Below are 20,960 nucleotides of genomic sequence, written 5' to 3' on the forward strand. Positions count from 1 at the left end.
TTTAAAGATGTGAAAAGAGGTATTAATCAAGTTTGCATGATGACTGTGAGTCCCAAGAGTGTGTTCATGGGGAATGGAAAAAAATGCAAGTATTGTCCTGAATTAGCTCCTCCCATTTACACGTCTGTAGAGTCTTATAGATCATCAAAGAGTGATGTAAAAAACCGCAATTTTTAGGCCTGAGGGGCTTTTATATGTGTGTTAGCATGAGTTGCTAATCTGTGCTGAGTTCTGAGCTCCTGATTTTTGAACCAGGCTGTTCATGGCTGGCTGGGGATTTTTGCATGGTATTACATTGGCTCTAGGCATACTGAGCCTGGTTTATACAGCAAGGTAGTAGTGCAGCCAGAATCACTGAAAGATCTATTTGGTTGTCTCACAAACATGAACAAAACTGATTTTGTAATGAAGCTCTAGAATGGATTTAAATATATGTAATCCAGGAGGATCTGGAGGAATAAGTCCAGGAGTTGAGAATAAATGCTGTATCATCTTTCACTATGCATGAGCAATGAAACTAAATTCCTAATTGTGGGTAAGTAAAAGTAATCTTAAAAAGATAATAAATAAGTAGAATTCCATTAACTCTTATCACTGCCTTGCTTAGACTGAAGTTTAGAATGTATCAAAATGCATTTTGTATTTGCATAATTCAGCAGAGCTTTAAAGGAACAAGTGCTCTTTTTTTTGATGAAAGAGGTATTTCGATATGCTTTCCTTTTGAGTAAACTGGAACATGGTGACTCTTTTTAGAGTGCATCTGCTTGCAATGTGAATTTTGGTGTAGTATACATATTTTTGAGTTTGTGCAAAAAGTAATTTTGTCTTCAGGAGGAATGTGCCATTGTGTTACTCCCTTCTCTCTTTTGTAAACTGCATACACATTAAGTTATGTGAAGCTGTGAAAAGATTATGTCTGGTGGAAACGATAGGAACTACATTTCCATCTGAATGCAAGCAAAAATTTGCTGTGGAGACAGCTTTTTCTATGGGTTTTATTTATCTGCTCCCTTTCTACAAGCAGTGGAGGCATACAATTGCTGTTAGCTTCACTTTCTCATAGTGTGACAACTGTCAGATGTGATTCCAGGATGACTCTCTCTTTAGTATATCTAATCTGATGATAAGCAGAATTGTAGAGAATTAAAAACAGGACATTGTGATTTCAGCTTTTCAGTTTTGAAGTTGTTCCACCAGTACTAAATCGCCATAAATGCTGTTCTTTTGCTAAATTAAAAAAAAAATTTTTTACACGTAAGTTGATGTTTCAAGTTGACAAAACTTACTACTAATTTATGAAATACTACATACCATTTCTTCTCAAAAGTTTAAAGCACTGTATCTGAAAATTAATAGTGGAGTCTCAAATACAATACAGTCTAAGCCAAACAGCAAATAGGCCAGTATCAAAACCAGTCATCTTTATTGAACAACCAAGGTCAGTTTTTGCATTAAAACTATTTATAAGAGAATGAAGTATGCTGTCATTAGGCAAAGAAGAACCGGAGGCATTGATCAAGGTATAGGGAAACTTGCTTTAGTAGGTTAATGCACCTCAATTGTTCACAAGATGTGTCATAGTTTTGGTGCCGCTAGTTGTAGTTTACTGTTGTCACTAATGGTTGTTCTTGCCAGTCTATCTCTTGGCTATAAAATTAAGGAAGGAAGGCAGACTAGTCTGGTGGCATTCAGGCTGTGCAGCCTGAAAAATTGCTGTGCTGCACAGAGAACAGCCCTAGTGCTGCTAAATTTGCCTGTGATGAGAAGAAGAGTTCACCAGACTGTATGTGGATTCTATGAAATTATGAAAAAAATGCTATCCCATTAAACAGAGTTCTTGAGTTGAAAGAAATACTGTACATATCTTTTTAATATTTAATGTATGCTTGTAGCCTCCTAAGCAAGCATTGCAGTGTTAAAATTGCTTTCTTTTCATCAACTAAAGATTATTTTCCCCTTATCATGCTAATTCTAACAAGATTTATCTCATTAATTCCATATTAGTTTAGAATATTTAAATCAGGAAGTAGCGTTATGAAACTTTTGTAGGTAGTATTTTTCATTTGAATGGTGCAGCAAACTCTGAAAAGCTGGATGAAGATATCATATATCATGAAGATACAGTTTTCTGAAGAAAAATACCACCACTGGTGTGTAAGTGGAACAACTGAAACAAATTGTTCCAACCTTTCAGGTAAATATATAATGCTTTATTCCAATGAATACATTGAGGTGTATTTAATCACAGTTTGTTATTTCTTGGTGTAAGTAATGAATTTTTTCAGGTGATTGTTTCAAAAGTGAAGTAATCTACCTGAAATGTGAACATGGATTCTGCAGGAAGTGTTTTTATTTTGTGAACTTCAGCAGAAAACACACATTTTAAACACACTTTCTCAGTGTCACAGGTCCATTATGTGCTGTATAATTTCTCATAGCAAGTGCTGTGAGATGTGGTTTACCTTCTGAATAACTAATCCCTTATCCAGTGTAGTAGGGTTTCGAAACAACCAAATTTGCAAAACTTTTTTTGTGTGAAAATACATCATCATTTGTCTTTAGAAACTAAGGAAGATGGGCACATTATGAAAATTTTAAAAAAAGGAAACCAAAAGACTCACTGTTGTGGGCAACATCACCATTGTGTATGCTGTAGTGTGGAGTTCTTGTTAAAATGCATCTTTATCCAAGCATCCATCAGAGCACTCTGGATGGTGTTTCTCAGTCCATGCTCATTTCCTTTGCCCCTTTGCTAGTGTGGAAGAGAAGTAATGAGTGGCTTTCAGGCAAGTTCTCAGCATGAGGGCCCAGGAGACTGGTGGCTGGACCTGTCTGGATAACAGAGAGTTAAGGAGGCATCAGTCAAAAGGGGGATACCTGTTTCTCCAAACAAACGCTTTTGCTTTTACTCTGTGGGAAATACATGAGGTTCGTTGAAAATGCCTTTAATGAGAACAGCAATGTATGTGGTACTCAAAAATGAGTTAATTGTTTTCCAGAGCTGCAGTCAGGGAGATGTTACTATTCCTTTTGTGGACCCTCTCACATGAATAATTTGAGTGCTCTGCCTGTCATCTGCAAAGTAAGGGAGAATAACAATTATGCTTCCAGTGGTCAAAAATGAGGGATTAAATGAGATGGATATGGGCAGTATCTGGTATGTGAAGCCACAAAAGCTACGCAGATTCTTCCAAAACCATCACTTCTTCCTGAGGAGAGTGATTCTGATATATGTTCTTTTTTCTTTAGGAGTAATTTTTAGAAATTATTATTTTATTTTATTTTATTTTATTTTATTTTATTTTATTTTATTTTTTTAAGCTTTGAAGTGAATGCCAAAAGGATATTTAACTCCACCATTTTGAAATTATAAACACAGCTAAAATTACAAAATTGTGTAAGAGTGACCAAAACTGGTGTGCAGGTTGGCTACTATGTGCTATGAGATAATTAGTTCGACCAAATCCTTCTTCTTTCCAGCAAGCTGCTGTTGAGGGAAGACTTGGTGTTTCATTGTAGTCATTGGTGATACTTATTAAATCAGTTATTTCAATGTTTAAAATATGAATTCCTGAAAAAAGTGGTTTGCCCACTTGGCTGCAATCTGTTGTATGTTTTCTGAATATCCATAAAGCTGAAATGACTGCAAAATGTCAAAGATATATAGAGATTTTAAGGAAATACATTTCACTTTCCGTATTCAAGTGTCAAGCTAAATTGAAGCAAGATTTATGTTACTTTCATTCTGAGTAGCTACAGTTTGCAGCAGTAGTCAAATGATATTAGTGCAGAGCTGTTGCTCCCAGCTGGAGGTGAGCAGCATTGCTGAGCAGTTGCCAGCTCAGAAGGCTAACTCAGATTTGCAGCAGAAAGCACTAGGGAAGTTCGTATTAGAAGCAGTTTAGTGTTGTTTTACTGGTAGTGATACTATTGCAAATACTATATATTTGCTTTAAAATTAATTCAAAATAATTCAAATGCCATGTTCTGATGTATTTCCTAAAATGTAAAATATAACTTTGTAATATAATTTAAATAAAAAACTACTTCTGGTTATGTAAAATGTGTATATATGTTTTTATATCATTAATTAGGGTTAATAATATGGAAAAATAAGGTAGGAATATTTTAGTATTGTTTTCTGTTGTGGAAACATGGATGGCTTAAGTTTAAATGCAATGATTGGAGATGGTTTTTTTCAAGTGGATGATGTATATGGCATTTATGTTGACTTCAGGTATTTATCTCATTTTTAAATGGAGACAGCTAATTGTTCACAGACCATCTTTGGTCTGTGAACACCTCTCTCTGGTTCCCAGTTGAATTCTCTTTCATCTGCCATGTTTGACATCATTTGCTGTGTAATTCTGCACTCTTCAGGCAAGTGAGAGAATTTTTTTGTGTGATAGTGCAAGTTTTTCTAGAGATGGCAGGAATGCTAGCTGCCAGAAATTAGAACAGTGCTGCATCTGAGACTTAGTCTTTGGGAAAAACAGGAAAAAGGAAATGCAGGTATGATTTTAATGCCTCACAATTCAATATTTTTTGGAATTTAGGGTCTACTTTTGGCGGGAAAAAAGTATGTGATTTTTGTATTTTCAGTGTTATTTCCATCCCCCTAGAGACTGCTTCTATTTCCCATTTTACTTTGTGCATACATCATGTGTTTGTGAGTGCAAGTTCATGTGTACTTGTAAAAATGTTCTTGGACAAGCCATGTAAATTCTAGTAATCTTCTTAAAACCAAAATGGCACAGAAGTGCTTAGTATTTTTCCTTGTCTTGGAAACTGAATAATTATGCAATAATTCTTCTGAAAGTCAGATCTAATTTGTTTCATGATGACCTCAATTTGTTACGCTCTTTTCATTTTTGAAAAAGATTATAGTCGGGATTTTTGAGAGTGCGGGTAACTTGCTTTCTGCAAATGCATGTAGAAAGCAGCTTCATGTTTGTAGAGTCATACACAGTGTGTCTGGCTGTGCCTTTGAATGTAGTGGTTCCTTTACAGAGAAAGACTGAAATGTGCAGGGAACAGTTACAGCTTTTATGAGCACTGCAGCATAAATGCAAGGCATATATATAAGCTTATTTTGAAAAATTCAGGTTTATGTGTATCTTGGTATCTCGGACATACTCTGCTCTTAAGGGGTGGAGAGGATGGTAATTCTGAATGCCAGCTGCAGCACTGCCATATCAGGGCAACCAGAAGTGGAAGGCAAAACAATGCATTGAAGAAAGTTAGCTAAGGTCAGCATATGCTTTATTTACTATGACATTTCAAAGCAACAGAAAATCAGAACAGAACTTTGCAGGGACCTCTGGAGACAGACCAGTCAAACCTCTTGCTCTGAGCAAGATTTCTCAGGACAATGTCAGAGCAGGTTTCAGGTGTCTTCAGGGACACTCCCTGGGAAACCTATTCCAGTGTTTGGCCAGGGTAAAGTGGTTCATTCTTGATACCAAAATCAGCCAGATAGAAACACAGTTTTTTCTAATACGGTTTTGAGTATAAGAAATCAGGCATTCGCTGGTGGTCACTCAGAGGATCCTTTCTCTAATCAAGTGCCCCAAGAGTCAGGTAAACAAAGTTTTTATCATACACACTGATTACATATTCATCAGCCATCCCTGATTACCTGATATATATGTATTACTTTACTTTACATAGTCACACCCCTTATCAAAGTCCTTATATGGTCCTTTTCAGGTTTTCCCTGGTGGTCTTCAATGCCTGTTGTCCTTTTTAGATGGCTTTTCCTCAACTCCAGCTTTCGAGTTAGCACAATATTGTTGTTTTGCATAACTTCTGCTTTGTCAGCCTTGCAGAGCTGAGCTGGCATCCTGCTTGCATTTTGGACTTCTGTTTGCCAAAGTTACTCCTTTATCTCTTTCTCCAAGGCTGTGCTTTCTGTTCTACTGTCCTTATGGCAGTAAAATGCTGTTCTGTTCTACTATTCGTATCAAGTCTCCCCTTGTGGGAACTGGTCTATTAATATCTGTATTTCATTTTATAGTGTAAGACATTACAACAGCTGTAACGCTGAATCACCATGCAAGCTAAAACACACAAAGTAATTATTATGGTGACAATTATAAACAGATGTTTTAACCAAGTCCAGCTGGGTAACCACGAAGTCAGTTTGATGCAGATTTCTTCAGATCCCCAGGAGGTGTCATCTTGAGCTATGCATTGTCAAATTTGTGTTTGTTTCCAGATTTCCTGGACATCTGTAGACACTCTACCACTTTGATCAATGTATGTGGAGCAACTGGTGTTAATGACAGTGCATTCTTCTCCTTGTGGTACCAAGAGAAGCTCTAGTGCCATTTGGTTTTGTAAAGCAACTTGTGACAAGCTGTTGACTTCCTTCTGCAATGCAGTAATGACATCTTTTGTATGATTTTCTGTATATTCTGTGGTAGCAGAAAAGTTCACTACTGTCTTTTCTAATTCACTTACTCTTAGCCAGGGTAAAAACCATCACAAAACTATAAAATTTAGTTGGTCACTCAGTTACAGCATCTAAGGTTCATTTTGTACACTCCAAATAGCTTCTTATCTATAGTCCCCAGGGCATCTGGTCTTTATCAGTTATTGTTATGTTAGGGACTAAGGCTCCTAAAATACAAACACCTTTCCAGCCGAGGGGCAACACTTTACAGGTTTTATGTCCACATATCCAATACCACCCTGTTCCATTTGGTACTGGGCAAGGATGATTTACTTTCCCAATATTAAGTGTTTGAGTACATCATGTGTGATTTCCAACAAAAGTTCCAATTTCATTAGTGTGATCTAATTCTCCCGTTCTTTTAGGGGGTTACATCTTTGCACGTATGATCATAAGAGATGTTGGTCGGTATTTGCACACTGACTGGTTTTTCTACTTCTTGGTGAAAGGAACTGTTCACCCAGTAACTAGTATTAATTTCTTCTGGAACTGGAATTGCCATAAATGGTTAATGGTTTCATAAAAAAACCTGTTACACAACCCCTTAGAAACAGGATGAGGCAATATACTCCTAAGGATAAAAAGAAGGGTAAAAGTAAGAAAATGCAACAAAGAGTTGCCCGCCATTACTTTTATTTGAAAAGGAAGACTTCTTTCAGTCATTGAAAAACTTGAGTCTAAATCCCTGTGCAGGCAATTCATTGTTTGTAGGTAACCCACTGTGGTTGTAAGAAACAACTGATAACCCCAGAAGGATTTGGCATGATTGCAGTAGTTACTTTTCACAATAGAGAACGTATGAGAGTTTTTAATTTGTGATAAAACAAGGGAGGAGAATGACATGGGAGGAGGATGTGGAGCAGAACTGGTAAGAAAGCTGCAGTTTCATTCTTGAAGAATAGATTTGTAATCTTAGTGGAGAAATTGAGAACTTGTTTTTATTTTCTTTTTGCTGTACTATCTTAGGCTCTGCAAGTGGTGATGCAGAAGTAAAATTTTATGTTAGATTTAAATGAATAAATGTCAGGAAGCTGTTTTGCTCCAAAATCAGGGTATGGAGGCAGATGGAAAGAGGAACAACTTGATGGAAACTCTTCTGTTTGTTTTTTTTTGCTGCCAGACATTCTTTGTCTGTCTTTCATTGCTGTGGAACCAGTGAGCATGCCAGTGTGCATTTTGGTCAGCATTGTATGTGTGGCAGCAAAGGTTAATATGCTAGGGCATGAAGTTATGTCCCTGAAATAACAAGAATAAACCAGGTAGTGAAATGCCTTTATTTTGTGAGTTCCTTCATGCTTTACCTTTTGTATTACCTTAAAAAGAAGAAAGGGTTTAGTAGGAAGGAAGAAGACAAAACTTGTTTCTTGATGAAATGGTATAGCACTTGGTACACGTTCTGAGATATTTCTATCATGCAAGTTTTTTTTCCTTGCAGAGGACCCATAATTACATAATAAAATATTAATAGAACTACTCAAAATACTTAGCTCCTAGCATGAACATATGTAAATACAGTGTTCAAAGCGTGTAAGAGATGAAGTTCTAGTACGTATTGTGAATGTATAATTGATGTAATTTTTCTAGTCTTAAAATTAATGTGGTGTTCCAAGCATGCACTGTAATTGGATTCTACTTACGGAGAGATGTGTTAAAAACAATTTTACAAAAGCTTATCTATACACTAAGAAATATAATTTCTCTACTTTTGGACAGAAATGTGTTTATTGTTCATGTACACCAGAGGTCTGGAGAGTTCCTTGTATTCTGACTTCCTTTATTGTATTTTTTTAAGGATACATTTTATACAAAAACTAATCTAAGAGTGTTTGTCCTGGCATACAGAACTACAGCTGCATTTAATATCTTCATGATTATTTCTCTGCCACAGCTTCCCCCAAAACTCAGTGGAAAAAACCCACATATCTTGCAAAGTACTGCAGTAGATGACATAATCTTAGTTCATTTATGTTTATTTAATACATAGATTATAACTATTGAATCAACACATGATTTGAGGATACTGGTAATGTCTAGTCCAAATAATACTGTAAGGTCTAGCTTTGTGTTTTTCTAACTTATTTTGCTTTAGTGGGCCAGGACTAGATGTGAATGTAATTAAAAGTGTAGGTTCATAGAATCGTCAAATAGTTCTGGTTTGAAGGGACCTTAAAGACCATCTATCTTCCAACACCTTTATATGAAAGAATTGTTTTTTCAGTCACAGTTTGGTTTTTTGGTTGATTTGGATTTTTCTGTTTGTTTTGGTTTTTTTAAAAGTGTCTTGGTAATTGTCATACTGATGAGATGGGGCAGATTCCTTGGTGTTGGGGGAGCTCAGCTCTGAGGTGGGGGAGTGGGATATGGCCTTTTCTTAGTTCGGTAGGATGATGTTATATACATATATGTTCCACAAACCTTTTAGTAATATTAGCTATTGCATTTTTATTTTTTTCCTCCCCAGAGAACAAGTTCATTTGGAGCTAGTAATGCAGATTTCCCCCCTGGAGACCCTGGAATGTACCAGTTGAATGTTACTCTAAGAAGAGGACAGAATCTAGCTGCACGGGACCGTGGAGGTAAGTGTGCTGGTAAACACTGCCTTAGTAATTGGTCAGTTGCATGTTCATTGGGTAAATTTATATGTAGGTAGTAAAATTAAAATGCCCTGGGGAACATTACTAGTGACTGGCCACCAGCTGGATTTGACGCCATTCAGTCACACATTCTGGGCCTGGCCATCAGCCACTTCTTAACCCAGTGAAGAGTGCACCTGCCCAAGCCATGGGCTGCCAGCTTCTTCAGGGGAATGCTGTCGGAGACTGTATCAAAGGTTTTTCTGAAGTCCAGGTACAAATGTCCACAGCCTTTCTATCATCCACCAGGCAGGTCACGTGGTCAGGTTGGTTAAGCAGGACCTGCCTTTCCTAAATTACTGTTGGCTGGGCCTGATCCCTTAATTATCCTGTATGTGCTGTATGATTGCACTCAAGAGAATCTATTTCATAACCTTCCCAGGCACCAAGGTCAGGCTGACAGGCCTGTAGTTCCTTGAATCCACTTTCCAGCCCTTCTTATGCACAGGCAGCATATTGGCTAATTTCCTGTCATCTGGGACTTGATAGATAAATGGTGGAGAGCAGCTTGGAGAGCTCTTCCACCAGTTCTCTCAGTACTTTTGGGTAAATCCCATCTGGTCCCATAGACTTAAGACTGTCCAAATGGCTTCACAAGTCAATAATTCCTCTTGCATTAGGATGTTTATTCAGCTCCCCACTCCTGTCTACCAGCTCAAGGGCTGCTTTTGCTGAGAGTAACTGGTCCTACTGATCTTTCTGGTACAGACTGAGGCAAAGAAGGCATTAAGTACCTCAGCCCTTTTCACATCCTTGGTGACAGTGTTTCCCCGTTTTCAAAAAACGATGGAGGTTTTACTTGGCCCTCCTTCTGTTGTTAATATATTTATAAAAACACTTTTTTTTCACAGCAGTGGTCAGATTGAGTTGTAGCTGAGCTTTTTTCTTTCTGATTTTCTCTTTACATGACCTAATGGCATCCTTGTACTCTTCCTTAGTTGCCTGCCCTTTCTTCCAAAAGTCATTACCTCCCTTGTTTTTCCCCCTCAGTTTCAGCAAAAGCTTCTTGTTGATCAAGCCAGTCTTCTTCCCTCATTGCTCATCTTTCAGCACATAGGGACATTTTACTCTTGCATCTATAAGGTTTTCTTCTTAAACTGTGCGCAGCCTTCCTGGACCCCTTTATTTCCTAGCAGACTCTCTGAACCAATTCCAGAACAGGCCAAAGTCCACCCTCTGGAAGTCCAAGGCAGAGGTTTTGTTGACCCCATTCCTTACTTCACCAAGACTTAAAAACTCTATCACTGTGCCCAGGATGGGCATTCCAACCACCACATCTCTCACCAATCCGTTCTCTATTCCCAAACAGCAGGTCTAGTGGGATCTCAGCCCTGGTAAGCTCCCTTGCCAGCTGTGACAGGAAATTCCACACACTCCAAGAATCTGCTAGACTGCCTCCTCTCTGCTGCATTGAGTTTCCAGCAAGCATCTGGCCAGTTGAAGGCTGCCACAAGAGCAAGAACTGGCAATTGTGAAACATCAGCCAGCCACCTATGGAATGCTTCATCCACCTCTTCATCCTGGTTGAGTGGTCTGTCTATAAGAGACTCCCACCAGGATGTCAGCCTGTTGTCCTTCCCCCTGATTCTTACCCACAAACACTTATCATCACTATTCTTGAGCTCTATACAGCTGAAACACTCCTTAATGTACTGAGCCACCTTATCACCTCTCCTTCCTTGCCTGGCCCTTCTGAAGAGCTTCTAAACATCCGTTGCAGTACTGCAGTCACACAAGTCATTCTACTATGTTTCTGTAATGGCGACTGTGTCACAGCTTTTCTGCTAAAGAATGGCCTCCAGTTCCTCCTGTTTGTTACCCCGACTATGGTCATCTGCTTTAGCTGTGTTATCAATTTCAACCCTGACAATGGCATGCTGCCCCCAGCCTCATCGTTAGTGAGCCTGGTCTTACCCCTTCTCCCTTCAAACCTAGTTTAAGTACTCTATCAACCCTTCCAACTCACAAGGTAGAATCCTTTTCCCTGTTTTAGATGTCAGGGAAAGACTGATTTTTCCCTCTCTTGTCTTTCAACTCAATGCCACTCCCACCTTAAGCACACAGAAGTTCCTGGTACAGTCAAGGGATGTTTCATTGCCAAACTATCTACATGAAGGTCAAGGCCTAACAGAATTCCTGAGGTTGTAGAGTGATTCCAAGGAGCAGGGGGGTGGTCACACCATAATATAGTGTCCATATTAAAAGTATTCTTCACATTACACAGAATTAATTTAAATACTTGATCTTTGACTTCAAAATCATCACCACTACTTGAATAGCCAAGGAACAAGTCAGTTGTGCTAGACAAAGTGTTTTTATGCCACTGAAATTCTGCCCCAGTAACTATAGGTGGGAATGACTGTGACCCTGTCACACGAGAGACCAGTTTTCCACTGCTACAGTTTTTTGAAAGGGGAGACATAACTTCAGGTAGAGAGTACTGACATCTTGTGGCTGGATGAAATAATGCAAAGAATGCTGGTCAACCCTTCTGATTTATGTTTAGAAGAGGATGTTGCAATTTTAAGAAAATCTTTTTCTTTTGGACGCATTTCCCAGTGGATACAAACACAAACTTCTAAAACACGCAGGTCTCTTGAAAAGTCTTAAAAGTTAAAGGAAAAAATAAAAGATGTTGTATAATTTTTCTGCTGTTAGTGAAGATGCAGTTGGTACTCAAGCTTGAGTTACTGTTTATTTTAAGATAGTCTTTCATCAATTAGTCCCAGATGCACTCCTGGATGCCTGCTAGTCTCTGTGCCCACCCAAGAGTCCTCCTCTCACAGGCTATTCAGTCCTTGTGACACTTCCACATACACGTCCCATGCATACTCCATTCATATGCCATATTTAACACTTTTCTTATACCCTTCAGGGTTGTTTTTCTGATCACACTTAATTGTTACTCAGTCATTTCAATGGGCTTTGTCCAGTGCTCTCTGGTGAGCAGGTGATTGTTGCAGGAGACATGTTGTGGATTTTGCGGACTGACTTTAGAGTTAATTTTCTCATCATGAGTGTTGTAGGAAGTGAGTCTTTAAGGAAGAGGACACAATAAAGTCAATGAAGACTTATACCAGTGGTGTCAGTGGAGTATGTGCTTTTTCAAAAGCACAACATAATTAGATTAATGTTTTACAGGACTAATTTTTTCTTTATAATCTAATTTTTGTTGTTGCATTTAAGTAAAACACTAGTCCTAATAAGGACGTAGTTCTGTTAACTAAAACCAGTACTGCCAGTATTTCATGTGTGACTTTGAGAATGGATTGCAAACAACAGAAAGTAATGCAATCACCCATTTGATGTTAATGGAGTTAAATAACTGAGTAATGATATACTGGAAAGTAATAGATTGTGACAATAAAGAATTCTTTTCATCTGATCCTGTTTTGAGTTTGACTATCTATAGAAATTACATTTAGTTCTGTTTAAGTGACTTAGTCTCCATTTCCTTACTGTATTACAATGATAGAATTAACAGTATATATACATGTCTTTACTAGGAACGAGTGATCCGTATGTCAAGTTCAAACTTGGAGGAAAAGAAGTATTTAGAAGTAAAACAGTACATAAGAACCTCAATCCTGTGTGGGAAGAAAAAGCTTCCATTCTTATAGATAACCTAAGAGAACCATTGTATATAAAGGTAAGACACTAGCATATGTATGTCTGATAAATTACAACAGAAGAATTGTTGGAAGAATTCAGGGTTTGTGATATTTGTATACTGAAAAATGTATTGTGCAATAGTGCACTACTAAAGACTAATTAGAGTATTTTAGAGAAAATTATTTAAATTTTGTCTATAGAATGATGTCAACATTTTTAAAAGGGGCAAACACAGGTATTTTTATTTATTTCAGGTCATAATTACTTTATATTTTTTTAGTGTGATCTTAGCAGAAGAACAGAGAAGGTAAACTGTGTTTCATTATGATGGCATCCATTTTATTTACGGAAATATCATTGCATAATGATTATAGTAATAATAATCCGTCCTATTAAAAGCAATTAATTGCTGAGGTCAGTTTGAGTTGAGTTGTATGCCTGATTCTCCTAAGTTTTCTAATTTTTCTGTTTATAGGGAACACAGTGAGTTTGCTTCTGTGTTTCATACCATTTTCTGCTCTTAAGATTTTTACGTTGTAGGTCTCCTTCGTAAATCACAGCTGAGGATGATTTTGTCCTATTAGAGGCAGCAATTATTCTGCAATAACAGATTGCTTGAATTTAGATCAAAAAGTGGCCAGCAATGTCCTGAGTAATAAGCAGCGTCACTAGTATTTCTTAGATGTTGATAATGAAATGGAAACTAGAAAAACTGTGATGACTGTTTTATACCACAGAACAGAAAGGTGCTTTTCTGGCCCTGGTATTTTATGGTGATCTACATGCAAAAGTGATTCTTAGTTGTGTAAAACAAAAGGAGATAAAAATTATGTTCCAGAAAATGTATTTAGAAAAACTATAATCCTAGGATTCAAAATAAAACATGACTACATTGAAAATACTTGAGAAAGTATGACAACTTGGCTTACCTGTATAATTCTCCTAGCTGATCTGAAATTACATGATGTTTTAGATCTGTTTCAGTCTTAAGCTAAAATTCATGACAGGATCTTTAACTGAGATGTCAGATTGGCATTGATGCAACGCCACTTAAACATCCTTTAAGCATTAACCAGTTTCACACTGCTCAGATAAAGTATGTCATTACTAGAAAAGCTTGAAAGTTAATTAGAATCCTCAAATGGCATTTTCCTGCCATAGTGACTCATAAGGAATGAACAGGTGAAAGAGAGAGGAAGATGCAAAGACTTGCAATGTAGCCACCTGTTTTAGTTTATTTATGCCAAGTACCAGCCCTCCGGGAGGGTGTGTGTTTTTTTTCCCCAGGAAAAGTGTGTCAAGTGGTATAATGTCTATCATGGTTGTATTCTGAACATACTGTGTGAAGTATTTTAGGCTTTATACCTCATTCAGATATTTTAAGACATGACTGAATTTTACTAAGTCAGCTAAAAATACTTACTTTGTATTTTCAACATGATAATTTGTAGAGGGAGAAAGGGAGAAAAACAATTTTGACTTTGCAGCATGCACTGAGATTTCATAATTTGTTTTCTTTTCCTGTTGGAATGACTAATAGATACAGAAAATGCGAGGATGCACACTCAGTAGGTCAATGCATGTGAGAGACTTGTGCTCACACACTTGTATCCAATCCATTGAGTTGTGCAGTTGTGCTGTAGCCTTTGGGCCACAGGATTTCTGTTACTACTGTGTTAACCCTGTCCATATTAAGGTTCTTGTAGAAGATTAACAGTTTTGCTTCCTAGAAGAGTTTCTGTAATACAATACTTGAAGTGCGTATATTAGAATTGAAGACCTTGAACCTAGTCCTGTCATATTTCAGTTAAATTCTGTCCTGTCTCCTTACAAGTTGTTCACAAGTCTCACTCTTACTTAGCTGAAGATATGTTCTAGTCCTCAGAAAACCTCATGTTTACCAAAAAAATTCATTTTACCTTAAAAGTTGATTTTGATAATTGATCTCCGTTTTTAAAAATTTTTTGTGTTGCAACTTTTCTTTGTTGCTGTCCCCCTTTTTTGTTTATTTCTCTGCAATAGCTGCACCCAGATTATTTGCTATTCTTTCTTCAGATTTAGGAAGTCATAAGCCATCTCAAAAAAAACCATTCGATGTACTGGCCAGATTCCTGTCTGGATGTCAATAAATTTATCCAGGTATTTTCTCTTTTAGATAGCAAATTAGGAGGCAGGGTCCTCATAGTAGAGTATTAATTGTCATTGTTTCCTTACACATATCCATTAAGTTTTAGTCTTAGATTGTAATATTTCTAATCCTTCAAACTTGTGCAGCCTTCAAAATGTGCAATTATATTATTTCAAATGCAAGTGCTTATCATAACCATATCCTGCCCTTCTGCTTCCATTTTGCAGGATTCATAAAGGAATCAATGTGTAGGAAATCAGTGATTCTGCATAACTTTATTTAGTCTTTTGATCTTCCTTCTTTCAATGCTTGTATTTATAAATTTTTTTTTTTATTTTTATAAAATTGATGTCGTTCACATGTGTAGTCTAGTAGTAGTATATACCAGTGTCTTAATATGATGCAGTCTCACTTACAAACAAGCAGTTTCAAACTTGATTTTCTGGACAGAAAGTTTCAGGTTACTTTCAGGTGGTCCTGATTCAACAAGTGAGAGACATGAAGCTTCAACTCTGGAAAAGTAGTTTCAAGAATCATTCATAGTCAGAAAAGCTCTAAAGAAAGAAAGATTTCTAGTACTGAAAAATGCTCTTGTGCATCCTAGGTATTTGATTATGACTTTGGACTTCAAGATGACTTCATTGGTTCAGCCTTTTTGGATCTCACTTCATTGGAATTAAACAGGTATGGCACAAAAAAACCTATGGAATACTTATATATTTATCTGCTAATACCACGTTTGTGGAGTTGTAAGTAGAACATTATGCTAGAAAATAATTACATAAACCTACACAGCATGAAACAAACCAAAGAAAACCACTTTTGTTTAAGAAATTACTGTATTTATGAATGTTAATTTATTAGCTGATGATGCACATTTTTACAGTGTCTGTGGAGAGGTTAGTTTTAGAACCACTTTAATCTTGTTTTCATATTAACTTCATTCACAGCATTGCCATCTAATGTTTGAATTTTTTTTCTTTTTTTTAATCCATTAATGTTAGATTTTTGATTTAATTACTTCAGTACATGTAAGTAGTTAATACAGAGTAAAAATATTTACTATTTTTTATGAGCATTCAGGCAGAAATACTTGAAAGTAGAAACAAATTTGTGACACTGTTTTTAAGTAGGTTCATATAAATTCAGGTGCCTTTAATTCTCATGGTTGAGAAATTTCATTATCTGAGAGCCTGAAGTCCAAGTAAATGCATAGCTTTTTTGTCTCCTAGGCAAACAGATGTTACCTTGAGTCTGAAGGATCCTCATTACCCTGACCATGATCTGGGAAGTATAATCTTATCAGTTCTGTTGGCTCCAGGAGACCAACAGGAAGCGGTAATTTTAAATATTTTAATGTATGTCATCAGTCCTGTAATTGGTCTGCGGTTGTATGACATAAAACACAAGAGTAAATCTCAAATTATGAGATTAATTTGACTTTACTGTTTCTTAAGATAACACTGGGTGATGTTTCTGGTATAGTACAACGTATCTCATCTGAGTTGAATCCTCCCTTATATAGTTAGTAATAAGGGATCCAGATGGATCAGGTAAAGTCAGTTGCAGGTGAATAGTGCTGATTAATATGCAGGACATCAGTAAACCATTGGTTAAGAATTTTGGACCTAGTCTGCTATCTCTAGATAACAATGTTTGAATCCTATTCCATGTGGAAAATAAAGCTGAAAAAGGTAGTGTTTCTGCTTTTTGGCTTCTAATGTTAAAGGATTATTTGATGCTTTTCAATTTCTTGAATTTACATTTCAATTACAAAATTATATGATTTTCTAAGTTTACTGTAATTCCTTCATCAGTCTTCTGAGCTGCATAGTTGTAAGTGAAAATAGTTTCCAGGTTTCTAGAGTCTCTTAGTTGTGACAAGCTCTTTCTGTTATATTTTACTAGCTTTTGTGTCTGTTGACTTGAGCAGTAGAGGTAGAACTATGGCAGAAATAGAGGAGATGATTCTCACTCTGAGAGGCTGTAAAATAATATGGATTCCTTTGGCCTCAGATAGGCTGTAGGGAAGCAATTGGACCTTGTGGATAAATTTTGCCTTAAACAAGCTGTTTTCAAAGGAAAGGAGAAACTGCCACCAAGCAATGGAACCTGTGGAGGCAGGGCAGTGTTTTGTTGGATTTTTTATGCCGGTCTCTTTCTGACACCGTGAGCCACCACTGTGCAGCCACAAAACTCAGAAAGTTTACTCAGAAACTTTGCCTAGGCACTTGAACATGGAGACACACACACTCAACCCTCCCCCGCACTTTCAACACGGCCGGATTTCCAGAATCTTCCAGGAAGAAGACTGTTCTGCATGCCCAGAACTCATCCAGGAGGTCTTGGAGCATTTACCAGAAGAGCCAGGGTTATAACCCCCCCCAATTTTTGACATACGTGCGGGCCTCCACCTCTGATGGACCAGGGCTCACAACCATGGGCCACGATCACGCACACATCGCAGAAGCCATGGGTGGTGATATCTTTCTCTCTCTTCTACTACCTCTTTTTCTTTCTTTTTCTCTTTTGAATTTTCCTATCTTAAGATGATCATACACTCCAAAACAGCTATATACCCCTTTTCCAATCTGTTACCTTTTTTTTTTTTCCAGTTATGGTTTTAAAGCACTTGCTCTAAAAAAATTTTTGATATATTACTTATTTAGCATAGTTTTGCTTTAATCCACCCCTAAGGATCCATGAGCAATGAACCTGGTTGCCCTTCCTCAGGGACAGGTTGCAGCAGAGGCCAAGAAAAGGCATTACTCTGATGAAATCATCCATGGATATGATCAGCTGCATGGTTTTTTAAGAACATGTATGTTTCTGTATGCTGCAGTGTGAGACATCATCCTGTTGCATACTTGAGGAATACTGTCAGATTTACTACTGTTCTTTTTACACTTTTCTCCCAGGTAATATTAAATAGCCTAGTAAGTCAGTTACTGGAACTAGGTGTTTGGTATGTAGAAATGCAAAGATGTAAAAGTTTGAAAATAGTTTTATTGTCTGTTAATTTTCCTCATGGTGTTCTGTTAGCACTTACTAAAAATAATGGAATGTGGTTAACACCACAGATGTGCATCTAGCTTATATAAGCAGTGTATTTTTCTTCTTTTTTTAGTAATATGCTTGTCCATACAACTCAGAATTCTGTGCTGCAAATTTACACCACTAGAGTCTTCTTCACTTAAATTAAGAAATTAATTCAATTTTGAACTTTTTGTGCATTTGGGTAAGACCAGCATTTCTGAGTCAGCTGGTAATTGCCCTACTTTTGCAGATTGCTTTGGCACTATCCTGCCACAATCCTAAATCATGTGGCACAGAAACACTGTACTTTTATGTGGTATACCATTATGTGGGCAGCATATTTTTTTCCTTTCTTCATCATACAGAGAGGGTAGCTACTGTGCTGCCCCACATTATCTGCTATTATACAGAGGGCTCCAGAAAATTAGAGTAAGAAAGTGAAATGAAGACTTTACAGTGTAACATGTTTTTCGTATGGGTGTTGGTAAATTAGCAAGTGAATGCTGAAAGTATTGGGAGACCACAGACTTGCTGGTTAGCAACTTTTTTAATATCCAACTGACTGATTGTGATAGGACGAAGAATTTGGTTTGTGTTATTACACATTTCATTATTAGCTTTTTTTTTAGTTTAGCTCAAGTCACCAAATTTTCTACCCATTTAAACTGTTATATAGAACTTCATTCTGAAATGCCCAAAATTCCAATTTTTTAAATTTTATTTATTATTAGAAACCAGTCTTCCGAAGACATGATCAGCAGTTCTGGCAAAGTTGAAATAAAATCAGAGAATTTGCGTCACAATGCAGGGACGATGACCTACAAAATTATTATTGAATTGCTGTATGTTTAATGTATTAGGGGTTTAATAGTTCAAGGCTCTATTGCCTTTTTTCAGTTACTACATGTACTTAGTTATTTATTAGATTTTATTTACTCTCTAAGGAGCAGGTATATTACAAAATTTATCACTTCAGTTGAGCTGTCATCTTTGGTTGTTTTTGAAGGGTTTTGTAATAATGAGGATATTTTTTATTGAAGTGAAAATGATTGAAGTCAATAAATTTTCAAATGTTATGTTACAGGATCAAGACTAATTCTTGTCCACTCTTGAAAATGTGCACCATAAAAAGCAGCAATAAAAGCAACTCCTACATTCCCAGTCTGTGTAGCATCTGTTTGGATGATCAATGCTCCCCCTCTAATTGGATATCCCTATATAGATAATAATTCAAGTGCTGTTGAAATATATAGATGAAATCCTGAGCACTTTTAAGTATCCATTTATGGCTGATGCATAGAAGATACAGATACACTGTCTCTTCACATCATGTGCAGTTTTTTCCTGTCATTGCAAATTTACTTCAATCCTGTTGGTTTGATATCCCTATATAGTGTACATTTCAAAAATAAATTTTCCTCTGAATTGGTTTTATTTTGCTCAGGAGATAACTGTTACATTGCTTGCAATTAAGAGTTGCAAGTAATTATGTAATTAGGACAATATTTTACCACTTTACACCATTTATATATTGTTACACCTAAATGGTGTTAAATGGTTAAATTGTAAATCTGACAATTATGGAAATTACTTGGAAGTACTTAAATTGCAGGTATTATAATTCTGTATGTTTAAAATGAGAGTGTTTATTAAGACTATAGGGGAATTAAAAAAATAGAACAACTTTAAAAGAGGTATTATTAGCTTTCCCATGTAACCACATGGTGTATTGATCCTGTATTTTGGGCAGGTCTCTAGCCAGATTTCAAATTGAGCCCTGTTGAACAAGACCTGCTGTTTGTGATGTGTTGTTTGGTAACTTTTTGATGTGGATTATACTTTTCAAAGAGATCCTTTCACTGCCTGAACTGCAGCAAGGCTGTTTTGGAGGTCATGCATTGATGTACAGGTAAAGGAAAAGTCTTTTGAGGATGTGTTGTTGGAGGACAGGTCTTGCAAAGAATTTTACTGGCATTTCAAGATAATGTAGCTGTATGTTACAGGAAGATGCATCCTGTCACACTGCCTAAGAAATATTGATGCTGCTGGAGGATAAGATACTCCAAGTGCAAGTTTGAAGTTAAATGGGACAAACTCAGGGTCCTAGTTACATATTGCCACCTGTCTGTGAGAGAGGTATTATTGCAAATTATTTTAAAAATAAGCAGCCAGTGTCACGGAGTAATAGATTGTTTCATTTTGGATGAGGACCTGAGGTGTGAAAAGAAATTACAGAGATATTTGGTCCACACAGGAGCCTTTTTTTCCTTATCTTTCTGAAAAAATTCTGATGAAATTCAGATTTTATGTGTACTGACTGATGAGATGATCTTGAGAGTTATAGGTGGAAAGCTCCATTTCCTCAGATCAAAACATTACATTTTGGGATTCAGGTATCAATTAAGAATATTAATATAAATATATATTCATATAACTGTATGTAAAACTATATTACACTGACTAGGAAAGAGGAGTATTTATTTTTGAGTATTTTTGAGTGGACTGTGAAAAACTGCTTAAGTAGTTTGCAGTTGTGTTTTTTCAGTAGAAAAATATTGGACGTAGTTTCAAATATAAAGAGATTCAGTAAACCTGTTTAATAAATAAGGACACATTATTTGATTTTTGTGGTACATTTTATTTGAAGAAATAACCTGCATCTTACTATTGGAAGAGTATGGGCAGATAAACAAATCAAAATTTCTAGAAAATCTTGTCTGCATCTTTGCCATTTGCTGCCTAGTGCTTGTCCTAAAGGCATAAAAATGTGAACATTTAAAGTAAAAATTTTGTATTGTCTCATTAAAACTATGTACATGAATAAAAGCATAGCATATCTATAGTTATTAGAAGTCCTGATCTTTTGATTTTTGTCATGTGAAGGCAATCTATTTGTTGTGATTTATGAACAATCATAAATTGTGAATCAAAATTTATTAATGAATTATTTTTATATGACCATAAAAATTAGAAAGTTTTTAGTATTTGAGAAAAGTTTAATTTATTTCCTGCCTAATGCAGTAAGTTGTGGTAGCACTAGTTCCAACAATTAATTTGTATTTGCTTTGTTCCGTTTAGCAGTACTTGTTCTTTACAT

General features: G+C 36.5%; 1 protein-coding gene across 1 annotated transcript in view; it reads left to right on the forward strand.

Moving 5' to 3' along the window:
• Positions 1-20,960, forward strand: part of MCTP1 (multiple C2 and transmembrane domain containing 1) — a gene marked incomplete at its 3' end in the record, with an annotated part of 236,492 nt that overhangs the window by 57,068 nt on the left and 158,464 nt on the right. The window contains exons 2-5 of the mRNA XM_082302006.1: positions 8,916-9,030; positions 12,594-12,736; positions 15,432-15,511; positions 16,060-16,165. Of these exons, the coding sequence (XP_082158132.1) occupies positions 8,916-9,030; positions 12,594-12,736; positions 15,432-15,511; positions 16,060-16,165 (444 nt within the window). The remainder of the gene's footprint in view (positions 1-8,915; positions 9,031-12,593; positions 12,737-15,431; positions 15,512-16,059; positions 16,166-20,960) is intronic.

This window comes from Coloeus monedula, assembly GCF_965178545.1.
Source record: "Coloeus monedula genome assembly, chromosome: Z".
Lineage (NCBI taxonomy): Eukaryota > Metazoa > Chordata > Aves > Passeriformes > Corvidae > Coloeus > Coloeus monedula.